This window comes from Peromyscus californicus, unplaced genomic scaffold (assembly GCF_007827085.1).
Source record: "Peromyscus californicus insignis strain IS unplaced genomic scaffold, ASM782708v3 Scaffold_2__1_contigs__length_46816999, whole genome shotgun sequence".
Taxonomy (NCBI): Eukaryota; Metazoa; Chordata; class Mammalia; order Rodentia; family Cricetidae; genus Peromyscus; species Peromyscus californicus.
Window position 1 is genome coordinate 26,381,219 of NW_026294540.1, and position 25,481 is coordinate 26,406,699.

The window sequence follows — 25,481 nt, forward strand, 5'->3', positions numbered from 1 at the left end:
CTCTGAAGGGTGACAGAGTCTAGAAGTTCCAGTGTCTGTTGCCATATGACCGAGCAGGTTTCAGCTCCCCGCCTGAGAAACCGGGAAGAATTTGACATGAGCTTAGGGAGCTGGTTCAGTTCAGGGGCCAAGAGCTGCTGCAGGTGTGAGGGCACAGAACTGTGCCCTGGCAGGTCTCTCGTGGGACAGCTGTGGGCACATCATGACGTCACTGCCTGACATCTCCAGCTGTTTTAAGATGGTGTGCATGGAGTGCCTGCTGGGTGCTGGCCCTACGCTGTGAATAGGACACTGGGCTGTTGTTGTCTTGGGGGTAGGAAGACACGGGGCAGGATTGTGTCTGTATGTGTTCCCGTTCAGTTCCCGTTCTGGTTGGGGGGGTGTGGGGGGGTCAGAGCTCATGTGACACTGGGGCATTCTAGGCAGGCAGTCTCCCACAGAGCCCCGCCCCCTTAATCCCAGAAGTTGAGCGTGAAGGATATAAGTTCTCTGGAGAAGATGGAGTGGAAAGAGGAGCAGAATGTCTCTGGGGTAAACAGAAGCCAGTTAGCTGCTGAGCAAGGCACAGGTACAGGGAGGGCTGTGGAGACAGCCGAGGGACACTTTCGTTTCTTATCTAGGGTTTCTTGTGGTCAGCGGTAGTCCCTTAGCTGCTTGTTTTGTTTGGTAGTGGTTTCGGGTGGTATGTGCTCATGTGGGCATGCAGAGGTCAGCGGAGGACTTAGGATGTCTGTTTTCATTTTCCACAGTACTGTTAGGAGACAGGGACTCTCACTGAACCGGAAGCTTGCCGTTTGGGCCAGACTGGTCATAACTGGGGTTACAGATACAGGTAGCATGCCCAGCTCTTCTGTGGGTTCTGTGGGTTTAAATCTGGATCCTTAGTTTGTACAGCAACTGTTCCTATCCATTGACCCATTCATTACCTGTGTGTAAGCCCCACCTAAGCTACTGCCCCAGGGTGTCCTGGAGTCCTTGTTCCTGAGCCTCAGAACGTCTGAGAGGACAGTGTAGCAGGTGGTACTTTGTCTCACAGCTGTAGGGCTCTCACACAAATGTACAGGGTCATCGTGGCCTTCTCTACAAAGATTTGGGGTGACTCACAAATGCACTGAGTCCCAGGGGCATGGCTCAGCAGTAGAGCATCTGCTGAGAATTCCTCGTTTATGATTGAGGGGTGTGGCTCAGCAATAGAGCAGAGAGGAGCAAGGATGTGTGGCGTGTGCAGGTCCACTCCGTTCCCTCGTGTGAGAAAGGAAGGAAGGAAAAACTCAGAGCTGAAAGTCGCTGACTGAGAAGGAAATGACCGGGTAGCGATCAACTCGTCCCTTTCCCCGTGCTCCCTGTTCTGGAGTGGTTGCTGGGGTAGGGAGTAAGTGAAAGGAGTGTCTGCTGGAGCAGAGATGGGGGTCAAGAACTGGTTCGTGGTGCTCTGAGGGCGGTACAGGAAAGGTGGTTTCAGCTGCCTGACAAGGCCCCCGATGCACGTAAGTAACTGCTGTGTCTTGTTCCCAGGTTCCCCGGAGGTGCTGGGCAATGAACCTGAGCCTGCAACCCAGAGTGGTCTGAAGCCTTCAGGGAAAGCAGAAGATGGCCATGGCCCCAAGCTCGTCTCTGCCGCAGGTGTACCCTGGCCCTGTGGTGGTGGCTGTGTGGGAGTGGCAGGATGGGCTTGGCACTTGGCACCCCTACAGTGCCACTGTCTGCTCCTTCATTGAGCAGCAGTTTGCCCAGCAGAAGGGCCAGCGTTTTGGACTAGGGAGCCTGGCCCACAGCATCCCTTTAGGCCAAGCTGACCCCTCCCTGGCCCCTTACATCATCGACCTCCCCAGCTGGACTCAGTTCCGCCAGGATACTGGTAAGACCCTTCTGCCTCTGGCACACTGCCTGGCTTTGGGCCGGGTACCACGCTAGGTTTTAGTTATGGTTGTGACTGACACACCTTCCTCCCAACTCTCGACATGAGCACACCTGATGGAAGGGTGCTGTAATCAGTAATTGCTTCCAGGGCTGGGATGTAGCTCCATTGCTGGAGTGCTACCTAGCATGCAAGAAGCTCTGGGTTCAAGCCCAGCACTGCATAGACCCAGTGTTGAGTATAGACGAGTTCAAGGCCATCCTTGACTGTCTAGTGAGTTCTAGGTCAGGCTGGGCTACACGAAATCTTGTCTCAAAAGAAACCAGCATCACCTGGAAGAAATGGACCTCGCAGTAGTGGCAGATGTGTTGGGAGCCCATGCGGAGGCTCTCCTGGCTCCTTTCTCCTTCATCAGACTGGCTAACATGGATTTAGGGTGCCATGGTAGTTGACAGAGTCTTGTGGTGCTTGCCTGTAATTCCAGCACTTGGGAGGCTGCAGATGGAGGATTTATAAGAGTTTGGGACTAAACTGTCTCACGGGGAGGGAAAAGAAAAAGCCTTATTAAGTGTGAGCCATGTTTGACAAGTAAGCTGCTAGCCTCTCTTGCCATAGAGGGTGAGCCCTTGCCCTGTGACTTGGTCCTTTGGTGCTCTTTGCCTTGTGAGCCTCTGTACCCTACAGTGAAATCTGGACAGAATAGATTGCCAGTCCCTGAGTCAAATAGCAGTGTGACCGTATACCTGCAGTGATGTTGTTGAATTACTAGGGGGGGAGAATGAGGCTGGGGATGTAGCTCGTTGGTAGAACACATCCCTGGAATGGATGAGGTCCCTGGGGTCCATCTTCAGCAACACAGACATGCACAGACATGGAGACATACATCAGCAGACATAGATGCACACATAGACATATGTAAACCTCAGACATACCATCCATACACCACAGACACATGCATATATAGGTACATATACAGACATGTGCAGACGTATAACCAGACACCAATGTATTCAAACATGACACACACATACCCTGGACACACACTGTTAAACACCTTCCACAGACAGATGCACACACATACATAGGCACACAAGCCACAGATATATGCACACATGGATGCACACGCATGTCCTGTAGTGTCAGTGTGTGCAGTAGCAGGAGAATTTTCATTTATGAGTCCTGATCCTTCTCCACAGGCACCATGAGGTCTGTTCGCAGACACCTGTTCTCACAGAATTCCGCCCCAGGCCAGGGCATCATCTGGGAGTGGCTGGGTGATGACGGATCTTGGATAGCCTATGAAGCTAGTGTCTGTGACTATCTGGAGCAGCAGGTCGCCCGGGGCGTCCAGGTCGTGGACTTGGCCCCCCTGGGCTATAACTACACAGTCAACTATGCCACCCTAACGCAGACCAACAAGACGTCCAGCTTCTGCCGGAGTGTGCGACGGCAGGCGGGGCCGGTGTACCCGGTGACTTCAATCATCGCGCCCCCAGGCCACTCGGGACTCGTCTGCTCTTGCCAACAGTGCCTCCATGGTAGCGGGACTGGCCCTGTGTCAGGTCGCTACCGCCACTCCATGACCAACCTGCCTGCATATCCTGCCCCCCAAGCACCCCACCGGACCGCCACTGTTTTTGGGGCCCACCAGGCCTTTGCCCCATACAATAAACCTTCGCTGTCTGGGGCCAGGTCTGCGCCCAGGCTGAACACCGCCAACCCCTGGGGCACAGCACCTCCCGTTCCGGGCAGCCGGTCCCCGTTTCACGCCAGCCTCTCCCGCCTGGGGCCGCATCTCCTGCCCTCAGGACCATCCGCCTCCAGTGGAGCCAGGTACCTCCAGTGCGGGCTTCGCTTTTACCCATGTGGAAAGCCTCCCTCAGCCTTGCACCGACATGCCTGCTTGTCCTGGTGTGTTGTCTCTTGCAAGTGCCACATGCGTGCTCAGGCTCCCTGGTTTTCCAGTATGGCACCCACGGAGCTGCCAAACCATGGCACTATGATCGCTGAGTCTGGTAGCCCTGAGGTCAGCAATCTTTTTTTTTTATTTTTTAATAACAGGGTCTCATGTAGATCAGATTGGTCTCAAAACTCCCTGTATAGTGAGGATGATCTCAAACTTCTGATCCTCCTGTCTCTACCTCTCAGGTGCTAGCAGACCAAACCCAAGGCTTCGTGCCTGCCAGGCAAGCACTTCACCGACAAACCACAGCAATAACTCTTTGTTTTTTTAAAAACAGACTTATTCTATAGCCCAGGCTGACCCAGAACTCATTATGTAGCTGGGGCTGTCCTTGAACTTTAAACAAGCTTCCTGCCTCGGCCTCAGTGTTGGGATTGTAGGCCATTACCCACTGCTCAACAGTCATTTCATTCTCAGGGTGGTAAGGTACAGTATACTTTTGCCAGGGCTTGTGGACTGCCTGAGGGGTCTGCACCCTGAGGACACTTTAACATTCCTGTTTTCTCGGGGTTTTTTTTTTTTTTTTTTTGAGACAGGGTTTGTAGTTTTGGTGCCTGTCCTGGATCTCACTCTGTAGCCCAGGCTGGCCTCAAACTCACAGAGATCCGCCTGCCTCTGCCTCACGAGTGCTGGGATTCAAGGCGTGCGCCACCACCGCCGCCTGGCTTGTTTGGTTTTTTGAGACAGGGTTTCTCTATATAGCCCTGGTTGTCCTGGAACTTGCTCTAGACCAGGCTGGCCTCGAACTCACAGAGATCTATCCATCTGACCCTTCCTCCCAAGTGCTCGGATTAAAGGTGTGCGCCACCGCTGCCCAGTTGGGGACAGTTTGAATAAATGAGTACTCGCTGACTCCTGCCAAGTGCCAGGCAGTGCAGATATGGGGTGGAAACAGCATCTGTACCTATAACCCTGAGCCCACAGTTTAGTTCAGAGGAGCCCAGGGGGTAGGAAGGTGGATAGAAAAGTAGAGAGTGGGGTATAGCTTCTGAGAAAGATGATGACGTAAGAGGCCTGACCATACCAGGCGGTGTACTTCTAGTTCTGTGTGTGTGTGGTGCTGGAGAGAGAGCCCAGTCCTGGGATTCAGTCTTCTTGTCTCAGTCTTCCAGACGGTGGGGTTATAAGTTCTGCCCTCACGCAAAGCCAGGTGGAATTTTGTCATATTGTTTGCTGGTTTGTTTTGTTTTCATGTGTTGTTGGTACTTTGCCTGTATGTATGTCTGCGTCCATGCATGCCTGGTGCCAGAAGAAGATGTCAGATCCCATAGAACTGGAGTTACAGACAGTTGTGAGCCACCGTGTGGGTGCTGGGAATTGAACCTGGGTCCTCTGGAAGAGCAGACAGTGCTTTTAACCGCTGAGCCGTCTCCAGCCCCCAAGTCAGGTGGTATTTTTAAAAAATTATATCATTACCTTTTCTTTGGGTGAGTGGGTGTAGGTGTCACAGTGCGTGTGCAGAGAGTCAGAGGAAAACTCGTGTGCGTTGGTTCTTTCCCACCACGTGCGTCTGGTTTGAGCTCAGGTCCTCAGGCTCGATGGCGCTCTCCTGTACCCACTGAACCATCTCACTGGCTCTGGTGCTTTATGCTTTTCCTTATTCTGTTTTGTTTTTAGAAAAAAATCTCTCTTTGTATTCCAGGCTGGCCTGAATTCCTCCTCCTCCTCCTCCTCTTTCCTCCTCCTGTGTGTTAGGCAAGCCCTCTACCATCCCCAGCCCCTCCACCAAAGGGGCGGGGGAGTGCCGGGCACACACAGGCATCTTACAAAAGCTAGTAGTGTTCTCTAAAACCCACTTAAATAGGAGCTGCCAGGTCTTTGTTACCTGGGGAAGTTTTATTCTTCATGGTTGTGACGTGGGCAGGGATAGACATCAGGGATGTTTGCCTAGAGTCTATAGATGAGGACCTGCAGGTACGGCTAGTGATAGAATACTCGCTAGAATCCTTCATGCTGGGGGTGTGGCTCAGTGTAGAGCACCTGCCTGGGATCCCCCAGTGAGGGGCTGGGGTGTGGCTCAGTGTAGAGCACCTGCCTGGGATCCCCCAGTGAGGGGCTGGGGTGTGGCTCAGTGGGAGAACACCTGCCTAGAATCCCCAGTGAGGGACTGTCAGCATGGCTCAGTGGTATACTGCCTCCCCAGCTTGATGCCTGGGTGCTAAAAAGAAAAGCCGTTAGTTGTGTGGGGCCCGTAGAGCGGCACTGAAGCTGGCCTGAGTGTGCAGGGAGGAGGGGTCTGCTAGACCAGGGAGAGTAGAGGGCCAGGACCAGGTCTTCCAGGGTGTCTCTAGAGCTGGGGTATATGTGTCTCCTCTGGGAATTGGGAGTGCAGACAGGTGTCACTGTCCCTGTGCAGGCTCTCACATGGACATGAGCCTGCAGGGCTCCAGGAGGTGCCCCTCTCTCAGGTCACTCACCCTTCGTGTGTGGGGTCGGTCTTTGAGGGAACGGGATCCTGTGAGCAGCCTAGAGCACTGAAGCAGAGTGTCAGCCTTGTGAATTGTTAGGAGTTATTCTGAGGTAAATCATCCTCTTTTCCTGTCTTCCCTCTCCTCTCCTCTTCCTTCCCGCTCTTTTTCTCCCCACCCTCCCCCAAGCAGTATCTCACTCTCTAGCCTGGCCTGGTCTGGAACTGACCGTGTAGCTCAGGCTGTCCTCAGATTCTGACTCCTTCAGCTCCTGAGTGCCCGGAGTATAGTGAGCCTCCACGTCCTGCTGGGGCAGACTCCACAGAGCTGTGACCGGGGACTCGGGCGAGTCAGATGTAGTAAGTCTTGGATCTTTCCTCCTGGTGTGGGGCTCCTGTTGGATGGGGTCTCTCCCCACTTGCAGGCCTGTCGACACTGCCAGGACCCTGGCAGGCCAGCTGTGTGATGGAGGAGGTCACTGGGCCGGCTTGTTGCTGCCGGACAAGCGCTGCCTGTCGTTACTTGCCCGGTGGCAGGAGCCAGGAGGAACTGGGCCAGCCTGCTGTGTTGGTTGGGCAGCCTCAGAGCAAGCTGGCTGCCTCGGCCCAAGTCACTGTGTGCATCCGTGTTTCCTCAGGCTGTTCAGGAGCTGGGAAAGGTGTCCTTTCACTTACAGGGACCTATGCAGTCTGAGCAAGCGTTTACTCAGATCTCTTTAAATTAAAAAAAAAAAAAAAATACATGACCAGGCGGTGGTGGCGCACACCTTTAATCCCAGCACTCGGGAGGCAGAGCCAGGCAGATCTCTGTGAGTTCAAGGCCAGCCTGGGCTACAGAGCAAGATCCAGGACAGGCACCAAACCTACACAGAGAAACCCTGTCTTGAAAAAAAAACAAAAATCAAAAAAAAAAAAAAAAAATCACATGTCTATATTGTGTATGTGGGAGGGTTGGTGTGGGCTTGTGAAGGTCAGAGGACAACCTGTTGGAATCAGTTCTCTCTTTCCACCAAGGAGATCCTGGGAATTGCACTCGGGTCCTCAGGCTTGGTGGCATGTGACCAGCCTTCCATGTGTAATTTATTCTGTGGCCTTCCTCAGGCAGCACTCGGCTCGGATGGGTTGTAGAGCCATGGGCTTAACTAAGCCCCTGATCTCTTCCCCAGCTGGCACTGGAGAAATGTAAACATTTGGCCCCTTTTTCTCCCCAGGGGCTGTGGTACCAAGTCTCCCAGCCAAGGGAGAGTCAGCAGCATTGGGTGAGAGTTTACAGTCCCCTGACGGAGCCAGGGATGGCCCCGGCTTTTGTGGAATCTCCTGCCCTTTTTCGGTTTTTGGTTTTAGAGCATGTGTGGTTTCCCGTCCCTTTGCTCAGTCTAGGTGAGACGAGCCGTTCCCCCTGGGAACATCACTCCAAACAGAGCTGTGTCATTTGTAACAGAGCTTCTGGGTATCGCTGCATTTCCTCGTAGCTAAAGTTTTATCCCTTTAAGCATCCAAACTGCTCTCATGAAGGTGCTGGAAAACTTTCCAGAATGTATCATGCTCACGCCCATCTGCAACGCAGGGCGGGACAGCTTGCTTCGGTTTTTTGATGAAGGGTGGTGACAAGGGCTGGCGGCTTAGAAACATTAGCCAGGTGTACCCAGCCTGTGCCCCACAGGCTTCATCTAGCTGAGGACAGCCATGTTGTGGCCTCACACATGATTGTAAACTTAGGTAAGACGAGAATGGGTGTGGGGGGGTGCACACATGTGTGTGCTGTGGACATAATGTACATGCACATAAAAGCCAGAGGTTTACCTGGGGTGTACTACCTCAGGACCTGCCCACCTTGTTTTTAAAAAAGATTTTGAAAATATGTGTATATGACATGAGGTGTGTGTGCATGTCTGAGGAGGCCAGAAGAGGGTGTTGGATTACCTGGGAATGGAGTTACAGATGGTTGTGAGCCATCACATGGGTACTGGGAATCAAATCTGGGTCCTCTGGAAGCCAGTGCTCTTAACCATCTTTCCAGCCTTTGATAGAGTTTTTATATTAATTTTGTTCCTGTATTTTGTGTGTGCTCATAGAAGTCTCTCCTTCCATCATGTGGGTACTAAGGATCAGTTCAGGTCCTCTGGCTTGCAGCGTGTGCTGCCTTTACCCACTAAGCCATCTCACCCTGCCTGTCACCACCACCCTCTCCCCTCCCCACTCCTTTTTTGTTTTTTTTTGTTTGTTTGTTTTGAGATGGGATTTTGCTGTGTAGACCGATGCCTTGGACTCTGTGTAGCTCAAATTGCCTTGAACTCATGATCCTCTTCAGTCTCCCGACTTCAGGGTTACAGGCATGAGCCGCCACACCCAGCAGCTTCTGCCCTGTTCTTACTGCTTCTCTGAGGGTCTCTTCCCCCACCACTGCTGCCCTGGGAGTCTGGCTGCCGCTGCCTGTGTGATTGAAACTTTGGGTACAGGCTCTGCCTCATCCCCGTTCTTGCTGTGGGTCTTTGGATCAGCCAGTATTGGGTTGTGTCCCTGGTTCTCTTGTCCTCTTTGAGATTAGAGCATTGTATGTTGCAGGTCCAGAATTTTTCTTTATTAAATTTTATTTTACTTTTTTTGGGGGGTGTTTTGTGAGACAGGGTTTCTCTGTGTAATAGTCCTGGCTGTTGTGGAACTTGCTCTGTATACCAGGCTGGCCTCGAACCCGCAGAGATCCACCTGCCTTTGCCTCTCCAGTGCTGGGATTAAAGGTGTGTGCCTGTATGTCTGTATGAGGGTGTTGGATCCTGGAGTTACAGATAGATGTGAGCTGCCATGTGGGTACTGGGAATTGAACACTGGTCCTCTGGAAGAGCAGTCAGTGCTCTTAACCGCTGAGTCATCATTTCTCCAGCCCCCCCCAAACTAGCCTTCTTTTTGGTTTGAGAGTAGAGGGGACATGAAGCCCCTCACACCAGGCTACCTTTTTTTTTTTTTTTTTGGTTTTCTGAGACAGGGTTTCTCTAGGTAACAGTCCTGGCTGTCCTGGAACTCACTCTCTAGACCAGGCTGGCCTTGAACTCAGAGATCCACCTGCCTCTACCTGCTGAGTGCTAGAATTAAAGGCGTGCGCCATTACTGCCTGGCAAATGAAACCTCTGATCACTCAGACCAGCCATGGAGCACTGCTGTGTTCTCAACCCTGTAGGAGGCCTTCCCTCAGTCCAGCTCCAGTTGGGTGTGTGACTTCCCAGCTGGATGAGGTCACCAGCTGCCTGTAGCTTCCATCCTCCAACTTCTGTGATCTGTGGCTGTCTTTGGGGCAGGTCTTGGGCAGACCCTGGAGGCAGTGGCTGTATGCCCATGGCTGTACAGGAACCAGATAGTGCCTGTCCTCTGTGCCTGAGTGCCTTCCAAGTTCTGGGCTGGGCCCTGAGGAGCTCCAGTGTTGAGACCACATGGGAGGTTTTGTAACCGTGACATTTCATCATCAGCATGGGCAGGGATGCTTGGAAGGGCCCAGGAGGGCCCCAGGAGTGGGGAGGAGGAGGAGGAGCTGGCAGGGACTCAGGCCAGCTGTTCTTGAAGAGCTCTGCCCCAAACCAGAATGGCTTGCATGTGGTGTTACCATGTGATCTATGGAGCCATCTCTCCAGCCCCCAGCTCGCCTTCTTTTTGAAGCCCACCACACCAGACTATCTTATTTGTAGAGAACATTCAAGAAATTCAAATAAAACCTTTTTTTTTTTTTTTTTTTCCTTTTGAGACAGGGTTTCTCTATGTAGCCCTGGCTCTCTGGAACTCACTCTGTAGACCAGGCTGGTCTCAAACTCAGAGGTCCACCTGCCTCTGCTCCCGAGTGCTGGGATTAAAGGCATGTGCTGCCACTACCACCTGGAAATGAAACCTCTGATCACTCGGGCCAGCCGTGGAGCACTGCTGTGTTCCAGGCCCTGTAGGAGGCCTTCCCTCAGTCCAGCTCCATTTATTTCGTCTGAGGGACTGAAAAGTCGGCCTCACTTACGTTAGGCGGGGCTCTACCACTGATCTGCGTCCGCACGTCTCCTTTGACATTCACGTGTGTATTGTGTGTGTGTGTGTGTGTGTGTGTGTGTATGTATGTGCGTGTGCATCCACAGCACACATGCACTTGTGTCTGCTTATTCACGCACACCCAGAGGTCAGTTCTCTCTTTGCATCATGTCCATCCCAGAGGCTCCATCTCAAGTCATCAGACCTGTCAACAAACGCCTTTGCCCACTGAACCGTCTTACCAGCCCCCACGACCTCTTTTTCCCTTGAAACAAGTGCTCAGTTGTTGCCCAGGCTGGTCCTGAACTCGGTGACCCCCTGCCTCAGGCTCCAGAATGACTGGATTGACAGGCCTGTATCCCAGGTCCGCCTGTTGTTACCATTTGAATGTGAGGAATGAGAACCAAATGAATAACTTGGATCATAGTCGCTGTGGTAAACTCAGCCCGCATCTGTGATACATGTGTGTGCTTGTGTATGTGTGCATGTGTGTGCATGCATGTTGAAGCCAAAGGTCAATACTGGGTGTCTTCTCTTGCCACCTTTTTGAATTTATTTATTATTTTGTTTGTTTTTTTCAGACAGGGTTTCTCTGTGTAACAGCCCTGATTGTCCTTGAACTCACTATGTAGACCAGGCTGGCCTCTAACTCACAGAGATCCTCCTGCCTCTGCTTCCCAAGTGCTGGGATTAAAAAGATGTGCGCACCACCTGACATTATTTACTTATTTTTATTTTGGCTGTTCTGGAACTTGCTCTGTAGACCAGCTGGCCTCAGACTCACAGAGATCCACCTGCCTCTGCCTTCCTTGTTTTTTTTTTTTTTTTTTTTTTTTTTTTCTTTTTGAGACAGGGTCTCTCCCTGAACTTGGAGCTCACTGATTGGCTAGACTGGGTGGCCTGCAAGCCCTGAGGATACAAATTCCAGTCCTCGTGCTAGCAAGAATTTACCTACTGAGCCATCCCCCCAGGTTCTGAACCTCTCAATTAACATTTTATTTTATGAGCGCTGGAGCGCCACATTGGATAACAGTCTCTGAGTTTGTGCTGTAGAATATTATTTCAAGATGTGTTACTTTTGTTTATGCTCTGGAACATTTGTTTAATGATGCAAAGATGTGTTTGATTAAATAAAATTTGCCAGTGGTCAGGAGGCTGGGTCAGCAACTAGCTGACAGGAAGTGGTGGGGGGAGCCAGGTGAGAAAGGGTTTATAAGGAGGGGCCAGGAGAAGCAGGAGGGCATTTTGGAGGACTCAAGCAAGGACAGGAGGTGAACTACTTGCTATTCAGCCTCTAAAGAGCAGAATTAATTCCACCTTAACCTTTGAATCTTGAGCTCTTTAGAGGGAGAGGTTTAGTTAAGTTCCCTTCGTAGCTTTGAAAGAGTTGGAGCCGGAGGAAGCAGATTTCCTTCTGGCTACGGCCTTTGCGGCCTACCTGCCGCTGGTAGCTGCGGGATTGCAGCTGCTGATTCAGACAGCTGTGGCTTAAAAGGCAGCAGCCATTTAAAATGCAGGACACCTCCCTCTTCTGGCCTCCTCAGGCTCTTGCACATGCACACACACACACACACACACACACACACACGAATATAATTTAAAATAAATCGTTAAAATTTTAATGTTTGTTGCAGTGCTAAGGATAGAACCCAGGACCTTACACACAAGACAACGCTCCATCCCCAATACCCTCACTTCACTAAAATATCAAATCCCTAAGCTTTATTTTGAGGATTTATTTTGCTAGGAATTCCGCAGAAATAGCGTGGATCTAACTGGTTGCGTAGTGTGTGACACTGATCGTCCTGTTACTGGCAGTGTGGGGCTCTGTTGCTTGTTAGAGTGGCCCGCCTCTTCCGGTACCCCGGAGCTTTCCTGTTTTGTTTTTGTTCCTGGGTTTCTCGGTTGAGACAGTCTCCCCATGTAGCCTCGGCTGGCCTCTGGCTGACTCTGAACGCAGACCAGGCTGGCCTTCAAGTCCTGTCAGCTTCCTCCTCTGCCTCTTGAGTGCTAGGATTACAAGTGTGTGCCGCGATGCCCAGCCAAGAGCCTTCTGTAGTTATATTTATTTAGTGTGTGTGGATGCCCACGTGCCATAACCCACATGCAGGTCAGAGGACAGTTTGCAGGAATGTTTCCACCCTGTGGGTTCTGGTTCTTGAACTCAGAGCAGGGCCAGCTCAGTGGTAGGAAGCTCACAAATACAGTGATGAGCCATCTCATTGGCCCCGATGTTCTCTATGTATGTATATGTATGAATGTATGTATGTATGTGTATGAATGAATGATTCCGTTTTTAATTGGAACGCCGTATGTAAGTGACAGAATGCCTTTTATTTGTTTTTTTTTTTTTTGTTTTTTTTTTTTTTGGTTTTTCGAGACAGGGTTTCTCTGTGTAGCTTTGCGCCTTTCCTGGAACTCGCTTTGGAGACCAGGCTGGCCTCGAACTCACAGAGATCCGCCTGGCTCTGCCTCCCGAGTGCTGGGATTAAAGGCGTGCGCCACCACCGCCCGGCTCAGAATGCCTTTTAAAAGTCACTTGAAACCTGGTTGAACACCACCTTGTCTTCAGTTTCTCAAGTGCCCGAGGTAACAGCACATGGGCCTCCACCCACAGGCTGCTGAGAAAGTGCAGCCAGAGAACCCCCAGCTTTCAGATTCGCTGCTGCTCAGCCAGCTACCATCCACTGAGTCTGCTCTCTTTTCTCCCCAAGTGCCTCCTTCCCCAGCGGTCCCTCCTCCAGCAGCCCAGGGAGCGCCCCCACCACTGTGCCCGTGCAGATGCCCAAGGCCAGCAGGGTCCAGCAGGCGCTTGCAGGTAAGTGTCCTGACAGACTGTCCCATGGGGTTAGTGGGGAGGGAATGGTGGAGACAGGGCCTGGCACCCTCGGGTCCTCAGGGAAATGCTAAGGGGCTCCTTGGGGTGATTGATGTGCTCCCAAGGAGTAAGTCCAGGAGCTTCTCCAGCCCTGGGGGGATGTCAGGCCTGGTGGATACTCTCCTAGTATTTGCATCAGCTTGAACTATAGTTAGAGCATTTCTTTTGGCCTTAGTGAGGTCTTGTGTGTATGTGTGTTTCATGATTTATTATGTATATGTATGTGTCTGAATGTGTGTATGTTTACCACATGAGTGCAGGTTCTCGAAAAGGACAGAAGAGGGCGTCGGATTCCCCGGAACTAGAACCAGAGGCGGTTATAAGCTGCCATGTGTGTGCTGGGAACCAAACCTGAATCCTCTACAAGTGTTTTTAACAGCTGAGCTATCTCTCCAGCCCCTAGGTCTTGGCATTTTGTCTTTTGATTTGTTTCGTGAGTGTGCATGTGGGAGGGATCCGGAGGACTTCCTCAGGTGCTGTTCTTCAGGAGCTGTTCACCTTGGTTTGTAAGATATGTCAGTCTCTTGTTGGCCTGGGACTCTTGGGGTGTGCTAGGCTGGCTGACTCCCTAACTAGCCAGCCCCTGGAATCTGACTGTCCCTGGCTCTCCAGCCCCGGGATTGCAAAGCTAGGCACACCCACACCACTGGGCCTGCTTTGTGAGGGGCTGGGGGGGAACTCAGAGCTTTGGGCATGTCAGGCACACACTCTGCCAACTACATCCCTCCCCCTAATTTGGTCTTGTTTTGTTTGAGAGAGGGATTCCATGTAGGCCTTAAACTCTTGAGCTGGATACCTCAGCCCCCTGACAGTTGGATTACAGTTTTTGTTTTGAGATAGAATCTCAGTATTGATCTTCTTGCTGCAGCCTCCTGAATCCTGTCTGGTTTGAAGTCTTTTTGTACCCACCTTGTTCTAGGACACAGTGCACCCTCAGCTCCTTTGTGTTGTATTGGTGTCCTGCATATGGCAAGAGCATTGGACAGGGCTGGTGGCTGTGGCATAGACAGGTGGGACAGTCCAGAGGTACTGGGCCTGTGGCTGTCCATTTCAGGAGAGCTGTGCTCAGAAAGGGTGGGTGGGCGGGCTTGGCTTTTGTGGGAGAGACTGAATAGGACATGAAAAGGTCCTTTGGAGTCCAGGAAGGTCTCTGGGACCATGCATGCTGGTGCTTTATAACACCTTGTTGTTGGGGTCACTTGCCAGTCGTGTGGTGTATGAAGAGGAAGGAAGGCTGGAGAGGTGACTCAGCAGTTAGGAGCACTTGGTGCTCTTGTAGAGGACCTGGGCTTGGTTCCCACACACCAGATGGCAGTTAACACCGCTCAGTAACTGCGGTCCAGGGACCCAGTGTCCTCTGGAATTAGAGGGCCGCACCTCCATGCCCATCTTACGGAGCACTGAGGATGGAACTCAGGATGTCGTGAGTGCTAGGTGAGCACCCTGCTGGCTGAGCCACATCCCCAGCCCAGAGGTTACTTCTTTCCAGGCGTCTTCATTCTGATGTAAGGTGTTTGGTGACTGGAGTTGTAGGACTGAGCACTGTGGTGGATGGGAAAGGACTACTGAGACTTGGTTCCTGGGGGCTGGTAGTGGTGTTCCAGGCGATGCCTCTGCAGACACACACCACACCTCCGACATAAGGGTATTGCCAGGATGCAAGGCAGACGGGAGTGGGTCAGTGGCATCCTTATCCTGTGGGGCTCACGCTGAGGGAATGGTACCAGCTAAAACAAGCTTGAGGGCTTTCAGACTGCTGGGTGCAAAGAAGGAAAACTGGAGCACAGTACAGAGGCTGAGGTGGTGATGGCATGCATGGCTGTCACCCTCAGTGTGTACAGTGACGCCTGCCGGCTGGGGGACACCTGCCCAGCGTCTGGGGTCTGAGGGAAGCATCGCGGTGTTACTCTCCTTGTCAGGGTGGCTCAATACCGGTGGGCAACCTAAGGATGGAGGCCGTTTGTCTTGGTTTATGGTTCCGGGGGTGCAGCCCACCGGAAGTATGGCAGCAAGGGTGTGAGGCAGCTGGTCACATGACCTACAGTCAGGACGTAGAGAGAGCTGACTGCTGGTGCTCAGCTGGCTCACTCCGTTTTATTCAGTCCAAGATCACATGAAATGCTGCTGCCCATGGTTAGTGTAGGCCTTTCCACCTTAGCTATCCTGATCTAAAATCTCCTCCTCCTCAGACATGCCCCTGCGCTGTCTCTCAGGTGATTTTAGATCCTGTCGGGTTGGCAGTGTTAACCATCACAAGCCTATCTGTCACCGTGACACCTGAGCAGGATGCTGCTCAGTGGGCCATTGCAGAGTGTCGGGGTTCTCTGAAGGAAGGCTACTCCATCCCTACTCCCTTCCTCTTCCTGCCGCTTGCACCCCCATTTCCTGTGGGAACTGCATTTGAGCCCGGGAACATCCTGTGTGCTCTGGAGCCTCCCAGCGAGAGGCCACCACATGATCCCCAGCCTGCCGCAGCCCCGCTGCCCGGCCACCGCAGGCCTCTGCTCCTGTCCCCAGTGTGGCTCACTGCCTAGTTGAGAGCTGTGGCCCTGGCTGCCCCTCAGCCCTTCTGCAGCCCCTCTGCTCTCTGGGAGCCTGTCCTGGGAAGGAATGGCACGTGGGAGGGCTGTGCCCAGGACCAGGAGAGTGCTGTCAAGGTGGCTAAGAAGCCGGGCCTCCATTCCTGGAAGGAGGTGCTTTGGACCCAGACTCAGATCCCTGAGGACTTGGGTTTCTGTGTGGGTTGACAGTGTGACAGGGACAGGACCTCCAGCAAGAGAGCATTCTATCCCAGGACATGTCAGGTGACCAGGGGGTGTGGAGTGGGGGGGCATCAAGTGTCCATCTCGGAAAAGTGGGCCCCAAGATGGGGCAGGCCTGGGGCCCCAAGATGGGGCAGGCCTGTGGTTTGGAGACAGTAGCCTGTCGAGTGTCAACCCCGGCCCAGTGCGGATTCTTTCCTAGTGGTGCAGGAGGCCCCAGCTGGCCCTGGGGTGGCTTCAGTGGGGAGCAGTCCCTGGACCACTGCTCCAGCAGTGTCAGTCACTTCACTCCTTGCTGTCACAGCACAGCAGACGGAGAGCTAGGGAGGGAGAGAGGAAGGAGAACTGGGTTCTTTCGTCTCACAGTCTGAGACGTGGTGGGAAAGCACCCCGTCGGGAAGCCAGAGAGAGGACTGCAGGTGGCGTGGCTTCCTTCTCCTCCTTGTCCCTCAGTCCAGACCGTGGCGCAGGGGACAGTGTAGCCCACCGTGGAGTGGTCTTCGCCTCAGTTAGCCCAGAGGCTCAGCGCTGTCTCCTAGCGGTTCCAGAGCCTGTCGGGTTGACACTTAGTGTCAGCCATCACCACTGTTACTCAGTCCAGACAGGCTGTGGAGAGCCGGTGGAGAAGCCAGGAAGGCACAGCCAGGCCAGGGACTCCAGCCGAGTCCAGGGAAGCCCTCAGGCCCTGGACGCCTGCCCTGCTGGGACTGCCCCTGCTGCCACAGCTTGGCTGCACCCTGCCAGTCTCTTCCTTCCCTGCGCCTGTCATGGGGCAGTGCCGTGCAGGAGGCCCCGGGCTGTTCTGCCCCGGCTCCCTAAGGCCACCTTGTCCTCTCACCCCTCCCTGCATGCTGTGGGCACATGCTGGGGAACTTGGGGTCCAGGTTCTCTGGTGTCTGGCCTGGAGTACTGCTTGGCTAGCCTGGGGAGGCACTGGCACCCTTCCAGTGACCAGATCCCTCTCCTGGGGAGATGCCCGGTCTTGGTGGCCAGTCACCATGTCACCGCTTCACTCCCAGCAGGGTCCTGAACACCGAGTCGGAATGCCTCCTTCTAACGTGTCCCCTGCATGTCTGATCTCGCACCCGTGCAGGCATGACGAGTGTGCTGTCAGCCATTGGACTCCCCGTGTGTCTTAGCCGCGCACCCCGGCCCACCGGCCCTCCTGCCTCCCGTCCGGCCTCTAAAGGTCACAGCTCAGTTAAGAGGCTGAGGAAAATGTCCGTGAAAGGTAGTTCCGGTTCACACACGCTCTAGCCCTGCTCAGCTTCCTCCAAATCTCGCTGCCTGGACTCTCTTCCCTGCCCTCCATGGCCCTTCTCTACTTCTGCACCTCCTCTCCCCGCCCTTGTCTGCCGGCAGAAGTGGCTCTGGCGTTTTACCGGCTCAGTAGTGGTGGGCGACGGGCTTGTTACTGAGGCCCTGGAACTGCAGTGCCGGCCTGGCTGCCCATCATACCGCTGTCTTTTCAGGGCGCGTCACTGACCTTGACCCTTGATCTTGTTGCTGCCGCCTCCTAAGCATTGGTGTTACAGGCGTGCACCACCACACCCAGTACATGTCCTATTGGGTTTGGAACCCTGGGAGGGCTTCTTGCATGCTAGGCAAGCAGTCTACCAGCTAAGCTGAAAGTCCCAGCCCTCTGCACACACTTGCCTTCTGCTTCTGTAGAGACATGTTTGTGGACAGGGCAGGCCGGCAACTTCTCAGTACACTCGGTTTGTTTGTGAAGAACACAGACCTTGGCAGTCCTTCTGGCCAACTTGGGTATAGGTGACTCTCATGGGATTGATGTGGCTGGCCGGTAACTGAGGCTCCTTTCAGCTCTAGAAGGCTGTGTGCGCAGACGGGCAGCAAGATGCTCAGCTGATTCTGAGCAGAGGGAAGTCAGAGGTTACCCAGAGACTGGTCTGTGTAGCCACAGGGCCTTCCTGTCTTCTGTTTTTGAGATAAGTATTGCTGTACACCCAAGGCTAGCCTGGCATTTGAGTGCTGCCTCTCAAGGCATGTACCACCATGTGGGCTTTTCTCAAGGCCCCTGGTCTAGGGGAAGTCCTTCCTATGTGGCAGCAACTGTAGTGTTGATCCTTTTGTCTGGTTTTCTTGCCAGTGGCCAGAGTGTGAGTGCTTTGCAGGGATTGTGAGGTGTGTGTGGGGTGTGGGGTGTGTGTGTGTGTGTGTGTGTCTAGTGTCTCTTGTATGTGTGTGTTTGGTGAGTTATAGGGCATATATGGGGTGTATGTGGTACCCTCTGCTGGTTTCTGTATTGTCCAGGAGCTGACAACTAACATTTCTACCAGTGACAACTTGTTGGGTGTCTGAGGCGGTAGGATTTGGTCATAGCACATGAACTAGAATCAAACCTCACTTCCCTGATTGCAGCTTCTGCACTAAGCCGCCTCTCCATGTGGCTGTCACCTGCTTCTCTGGTCTGGAAGGGTCCTGCAGTCCGGCTCGCTCATACAAATCTTTTCAGCCATAAGTGGAAGGCTGCAAGATGGCCTCAGACAGGAACCTCACTGTGATCTCACCGTAGACAGTGGGGTTCAGGGCTGCATTGTTCTCCCTGGCCCCCTTTCTGTCCCAACTCTTCTGTACTTGGAGATGTCTAGGCCCTGGTTCAGGGCTCCCCTTAGCTTCACGCACTCATGCTCAGCCAGCCACTTCCGGATCACTAGGCTTCAGAGTCCAGTGGGCTTGTGACCGAGATCCTCCAGTCCCAAGATGTGTGTGGCGGGGTAATGTGTTGTGACGGCGTTTTCAGTGCCCACAGATGCTCACATTGCCCCCGCTCCATACCCACTAGACTCAAACTACCTCTGTCACTGAAATGTCCGTGTGAGTGCTGACAGTTGGGCAGGCGGCACCACCAGGATCTGCTGGGGTACTCTGTTCTCAAAGCTGCCCTTTGACACTTCTGGGGTAGTTTCCTGGGGGCATAGCTCAGGGGGACTTGCTGCTCTGTTGCGGACCCTCTGCCTCCTGTGGACCAGTCCTCCCCCGAGCAGGTGGCCTGGGTTGGCTGTCGGCATCCTGTGCCTGCACTGGAGGCTGCCCTGTCTTTCGAGCTAACTTTTCCTGTCTCGGCCCTGCTAACGGTTCCTCCTGGCAGCTGGGACTTCTGCCTGCCTGCTTCCTAACTCAGCACCGCCCTCCCCGCCCCGCAGGCTGGGACAGCACTCACATCTTGCTCTCTTCCAGAAGGGGCGCCTAAGCCCGAGCCAGAGCACGTGATCAGAAAGTATACTGAGGAGCTGAGAATGACCCCCGATGAGGTATGTGTCCTGGGAGGACCCCGGCCCGCTGGGCCCGCAGGAGGCCGGCGGTGTGCTCCGGGACCTGGTGTTGATTTTAGGGTTGGGTAGACATGACCAAGATGAGGTGGCCAGAGCTCAGTCTCACCTCACGGCCAGGCTGACGCCCTGAGCAGTGTGCTTTCTCCTCAGCCTGTGGGGTAGGCATGACTGTCGAGCCTGGCTCCGCTTAGGCCAGCTTTGTGAAGGAACAAGGTGGCCTTTTCCAAGGGACACCCTTTCTAGTGAGAACCATTGGGTTGGTGAGTTAGAGTTCTTTTCGCTTTGTGGCCCTTCAAGAACGCAGGGGAGAGATGGCTCTGTGGTCCCCTGTTCTGGAACAGCCGCTGGATTGACTCTGAAGGCCTAGCATTCCCTTCTTCTGACAGAGCCAGGACTCCTCCCCACCCCTGCACTGGCTCACTGCGGCCCAGCATTGGCGTGGGAATGCTGGGGTGGCTGTCCAGTGGCAAGCATGTGCTGTGTGCCTTCCTGCAGGACTGCATCATCTGTATGGAGAAACTGTCTGTGGCCTCTGGGTACAGTGACGTGGCTGACAGCAGGACCCTCGGGCCCATGGCTGTGGGCCGCCTCACCAAGTGCGGCCATCCCTTCCACCTGCTCTGCCTGCTGGCCATGTACTGCAATGGGAACAAGGTACCACAGAGGGCTGGGTGGGGCTGCGGTGACCTGTCCTCACAGCCCATGTTGGCCTACGGCCTCTGGGTATGGTGTCACATACCTGTCACCTCAGGACTCCGGAAGCTGAGGCAGTAGGAGCGAAGGTTCTAGCCCAGCCTGAGTTACGTAGAGAGACCCTGTCTCAAGACAACAACAAAGAAGTAGCCCAAGAGATCTTTGCTCGTACAGCAGCAGGCTGTTGAAAGGCATGGGCTCACTCCCGCTTAGACCAATAAGGGCCTGGGCTAGGAGTCTAGCATGGTGGTAGGGCACCTGCCTAGAATCCCCCAGTGAGGGGCTGGGGTGTGGCTCAGTGGTAGAGCCCCTGCCTAGAATCCCCCAGTGAGGGGCTGGGGTGTGGCTCAGTGGTAGAGCACCTGCCTAGAATCCCCCAGTGAGGGGCTGGGGTGTGGCTCAGTGGTAGGGCACCTGCCTAGAATCCCCCAGTGAGGGCTGGGGTGTGGATCAGTGGTTAAACACCTGCCTAGAATCCCCCAGTGAGGGGCTGGGGTGTGACTCAGTGGTAGAGCACCTGCCTAGAATCCCCCAGTGAGGGGCTGGGGTGTGACTCAGTGGTAGAGCACCTGCCTAGAATCCCCCAGTGAGGGGCTGGGGGTGTGACTCAGTGGTAGAGCACCTGCCTAGAATCCCCCAGTGAGGAGCTGGGGGTGTGGCTCAGTGGTAGAGCACCTGCCTAGAATCCCCCAGTGAGGAGCTGGGGGTGTGGCTCAGTGGTAGAGCACCTGCCTAGAATGCCCCAGTGAGGGGCTGGGGTGTGGCTCAGTGGTAGAGCACTTGCCCTGGGTTCCACCCCCAGCAGCAGAAAAAGAGCCAAAGGCTTAGAGCTGTTTCTGAATGTACATCGGGTCCCTGAGGCCCACCCCAAGCTGTAGGAGTATGGCCAACATGACTCCTCCAGCTTGCCTCAGGGAGGAATCCTAGGCTCCTCTGAGCATTAGGCCTATGTCTCCCTTACACTCCCACTCCCACGCATTTCATACCTTCCATGACAGTCCTGAGTAGTCAGCCATGTGCAGATGAAAAAACTCAGGGCACCGAGCATGGACACCTCTTTCCCAGCACTTAGGAGGGTGATGCCCAAGGCTCAGGCGTACACGGCCAGCCTGTGCTGCATAAGATCCTCACACAGACAGACAGACAGACAGACACACAGACAGACAGACAGACAGCAGGTGAGATAGCTGAGCAGGTGAAGGAGTTTTCTGTACGAGTCCAGCCCTGCACCCATGTCAAGGTGGAAGGAGAAAACCAGCTCTGTAAAGTTGTCCTGAACTTCAGGTGCTCGTGCGTGCGTGCGTGCGTGCATGTGCGCGTGCGTGCGTGCGTGCATGCTCGGAAACACACATTAATCAGCAGTTAGCTAAATAAAGACAAAAGTAGGACTCTGTCTAGGGTCCTGACCCACTCCTGACTGCAGCGTCCAGGCCCCTTCTCACAGGGGGCGTCCTGACTGAGCTGCTGCCCTGTGGAGGAGTGTAGTCGGGTGGGAGGGGTGGGAGGGGAACCAGGTCACACTGGAGTGGCTGAGGCCCCGTGTTCCTGTACACGCCATGACAGCCCTGTGCAGGAGGTCTGTGACCCTCCGTTTCCTACCATGTGCCCGTCTCCCCGGTACCGTGCCAGTTGAGTGAGAATCGGGTTTGTGGTGCCCAGTTTAGCCTCTTCCGTTCACCACTGAGGTCCAGTTTCTGGGAGGAGAGGCTGGGGGGAAAACACACTGACCCCCTGCCATCTGGCCCCGGCTGGCATTGAGGTGAGCTGGGCGCCCCAGCTCAGCCCGACACATCTGCCCTCCAGGACGGCAGTCTACAGTGCCCTTCTTGCAAAACCATCTATGGGGAGAAGACTGGAACACAGCCGTGGGGAAAGATGGAGGTGTTCAGGTTCCACGCGTCTCTCCCAGGCCACGAGGACTGCGGGACTATACTCATTGTTTACAACATCCCTCACGGCATCCAGGTGAGGGCCAGCTCCCCACCAGGGACCTGGCCGGGTCACCATTCCTGAGCACCCTCTTCCTGCTCACTGTGTTCTCAATATCTCCATCCAGTATGGGGTCGGGATGACCCCGCCTGGAGCAGTGCTGGGGTTGGGTGATGGAAGAAAGAGAAGGTGGCCTCGGGCCCTTCTCTGAGTGAGGGAAGGCTCTCCACAGGAGGAGACGTCTGAGCTGAGGTGGTCTGGGCAGAAAGAGCATGAGGAACAGTTGGGGCTCCTGCGTGTGCAGGTGGTAGGGTGTGGGGCAGGAAGGCTGAAGAGGGGCAGGAAGGCTGAAGAGGGGCAAGACCCTTATTGCCAAGCGTCCTGGTACTGAGGCTCCGTGGAGCATCCCACTCCAGGGCTCCATGAGGAAAAGCGAGAGGAGCGAGAGTGCCCGTCCTTGTCCCTGGCAGAGTTCACAGTGTCCTTCGGAACGAGGAAGTTTCCGGCCATTGGGTGCAGGTTATGGACAGGTGACTATGGCTGGGAGGCCACACTGACTGAGTGTTGGCACAGGCGCGGACCCAGCTTGGAAGGCTAGGCTGTGGCTGAGACGTCCCCGGCCTGTGAGCCGCAGCCGGCCACGGTTCTGCCGTCAAGCTGTCTGCTTTCCTCTCACAGGGACCGGAGCACCCCAGCCCTGGGAAGCCGTTCACAGCCCGAGGCTTTCCCCGGCAGTGCTACCTGCCAGATAACCCTCAAGGCCGCAAGGTAAAGTCCTTGTCCCCATCCCCACCTGGTCTGCCTCCCCTCCCCTGGGATCCACCGTGAGCTGGCTCTTCCAGCAGCTCCAGAGTTGGAGGAGAGCTGGGCTGCTGCAGGAGAGACTAGGGATACCCGCCAGCCTGGGACCTCAGCAAGGCCTTGGGGGCTAGGAAGAAGCTTCCAGGTCCACAGAACAGCTGCTCTAGGGCTTGGCGATGGGGCTGGGGAAGGGCCGGGCTGGGCCCAAAGCACAGGGTGAGGAAGCTCCCGGCTGCCGCAGGTCAGGCGCTCTGAAGCAGCAGCATGTGGAGTGCTCCTGGCTGCTGGGCTGTGCCTGGTGTGCCCAGAGCCCAGGGTTCAGTCCCCAGCTCCCCATAAACTGAGCCCAGTGGCACATTTCCACAATGTCAGCACCTGGTGGGTGGAGACAGAAACGTGGAGTTCAGAGCCATCCTTAGCTACATGATGAGGCCCAATCCCTCCTCCAAAACAGAACACCCAGACCCATCTGGCTGCTGGGGTGCGGGGCTGCAGGGGCCGTGCCGTGGCTTTCCTGCGGAATCAGAAGCTAGCCCTGCAGCCAGTTCGTCCTCTCCACTACGTGGGTCTGAGCACCTAGCTCGGGTCATCAGCTTTGTGGAGCCTCTACCGCCCAGTTCTACTGTGTGTGGAGGCCATGACGAGGGCAGGAGGCCTGCAGCAGTGAGGGGCAGAGTCAGATCTGGAGGGAAGGCCAACTCCAGGGTAGTGCCAAGATGGAGAGGGGGGCTGGGCAAGGCTGGTGTGGAGCGCTCCAGGAGTCCCCACACGTGTGCTCCAGTGCCTGGGACTGCATGGGCCCGTCGCCTGGACCAACAGCCATGTGGCAGCGCAGAGCCCCAGTGGCTGTCAAAGGCCCTCCTCCCCTCTCCCTGGCAGGTCCTGGAGCTCCTGAAGGTGGCCTGGAAGAGACGACTCATCTTCACCGTGGGGACGTCTAACACCACGGGCGAGACAGACACGGTCGTGTGGAATGAGATCCACCACAAGACCGAGATGGACCGGAACTTGACAGGCCACGGCTACCCAGACCCCAACTACCTGCAGAATGTGCTGGCCGAGCTGGCTGCCCAGGGAGTCACCGAGGACTGCCTGGAGCAGCAGTGAGTCTTCAGGCTGCCTCTGGCGACCGCCCCAGCGGCCCCTGGGTGGGTGGGTGGGCAGGAAGGTGTGCCTTTGTTGAGAGGCAAGAATGTTTGTTGGGGTGCAGGATGTACCCCTCCTGAAGCTAGGACTTCTCCCTGCCTCTCCTGCCACCCTCCTGCCTGGGAAGTGGGCGGGCGCCCTCAGTTTTGTACTTGTGGAGGCTTAAGCTGGAGCTACCTCAGTGCACAGATGGGAAGGGCCCTTCCGGCCTCTGGTGGGCTGGTGACCCAGCAAGGGGTGAGCAGGGGCTACCCTCCCAGCTTCTGGTCAGCTTCTCATACCTCAGATTTTATTTGCAATAAAGACCCTATAGCCAACATGTGTGTGTCTGTGAAGTGTGTGTGTGTGTGTGCGCGCGCGCGCGCGCGTGAATGTGAGATACGACCCTTTGTGTGGCACACTTGCTGCTGTGTGGAGCAGGGAGCCATCTTCTCGATGCTCATTCAGGTCACATCTAGGAAGCGAGGACCGAGCTCAGCGGAGAGACTCTTGCTCCTTGCTGTGTGGTCTCAGCACTGCGGTCCTGGAGCAGCTGCCCCTTATTACACAGCCCGCTGTACCGAGTGCTGTTCACACAGGGTGTGCGGTCCCCATGCTTCCCAGTGATGAGGATGCTCAGAGGTAGGGTGGGCAGGGACCTTCGGAGGCCAGTCTCTAAGCCCTGGTTATTGAGTCTGGGTCTCACTATTTAAACCATATAATCCTCCTGCCTCGGCCTCCTTAGTGCTGGGATTACGGGTGTACTCCACTGCCCGTGACAGGTTCGTTCTTTCCCTGAGTTTTGTCCTTTCGCTCCCTGTTACCCTCTCATGGCCTGTTGTAGCTTCTTGTTTTTGTGAGCTGCCGAGTTTCGTTAGAGCTGCTTGCACCGACATGGAAGGGGATTATTCACAGGAACATGGGCAATTTAGCACTGGCTGTACCACTGGGGGACAAAGGACTCCCTCTCCCCTAGCAACCACTGCCTGTAGCTTCTCAGGTAGGGCTGGAGCCTCAGCACCCTTCCCTGTCCGCGATGGAGTGTGGATAGGCCTCATCTTGTGCAGGTGACCACAGCTGCTGTGACTTTGAGTGGAGTGGCCGTGTCCTCTCCAGACGACAGCATTTCATAGTGCTCCCCACAGCCTCTGCCTCCCACACACTTCCTTCCCCTCTTCCTCTTCTGATTTTCAAAGAACGTTTTCATGTGGCTCTAGAGACACTGTGTGCCCAACGGTGTAAGTGAGCCCTGGGGAAAAGGTCGTCGGTTTCCTTGGCAGAGCCCTGACTTGGCTGCCCTCAGACCACATTTGTGACTCACTCCAGTCCTTACGCTGCCTACGCAGGACAGCAGTTGGGATGCGTCCCCAAATTTTGTCACCCTCTGGGCCCTTATGGAGCCTTAGAGCTTTGCCATTGAAGGACAGCAAGATTCCGGGAGAAGATGCCACAATCACACACCTGATGAGGGAGTGTATCCAGAGCAGGGACAAGGGGGGCGGCACCTCGAGAGAAGGCTCAGCAGAGCACGCACTACCCTTCCAGAGGACCCAACTGATTTCCAGCACCTGTGTCGGGCAGCTCACAACCACCTCCAACCCCAGGAGGGCCCTCCTATGCACACATAACACCCACATAAATTTAAAAAAATCAACAGGGTCTAGAGACATGGCTCAGCAGTTAAGCATACATACTGTTCTTGCAGAAAACAAACCTGAGTCCAGTTCCCAGCACTCAAATTTGATGACTCCAGCTTCAGGGCATCCGAGG

General features: G+C 54.7%; 1 protein-coding gene across 4 annotated transcripts in view; it reads left to right on the top strand.

The window, feature by feature from the left end:
• Dtx2 (deltex E3 ubiquitin ligase 2) overlaps positions 1 to 24,051 on the top strand; it is a 37,373-nt gene extending 13,322 nt beyond the window's left edge. For 2 of the 4 annotated variants that reach the window (XM_052754004.1, XM_052754003.1), the window contains 9 exons: positions 1,516 to 1,858; positions 3,055 to 3,691; positions 12,942 to 13,045; positions 16,961 to 17,098; positions 19,069 to 19,142; positions 19,659 to 19,817; positions 21,660 to 21,821; positions 22,464 to 22,553; positions 23,466 to 24,051. In XM_052754004.1, coding sequence (XP_052609964.1) covers positions 1,591 to 1,858; positions 3,055 to 3,691; positions 12,942 to 13,045; positions 16,961 to 17,098; positions 19,069 to 19,142; positions 19,659 to 19,817; positions 21,660 to 21,821; positions 22,464 to 22,553; positions 23,466 to 23,693 — 1,860 coding nt within the window. In that variant the 5' untranslated portion in view covers positions 1,516 to 1,590 and the 3' untranslated portion in view covers positions 23,694 to 24,051. Of the gene's footprint in view, positions 1 to 546; positions 569 to 1,515; positions 1,859 to 3,054; positions 3,692 to 12,941; positions 13,046 to 16,960; positions 17,099 to 19,068; positions 19,143 to 19,658; positions 19,818 to 21,659; positions 21,822 to 22,463; positions 22,554 to 23,465 lie in introns of those variants that run through there. The other 2 variants (XM_052754005.1, XM_052754006.1) reach the window with 2 other exon arrangements.
• The last annotated feature ends 1,430 nt before the right edge of the window (positions 24,052 to 25,481 follow it).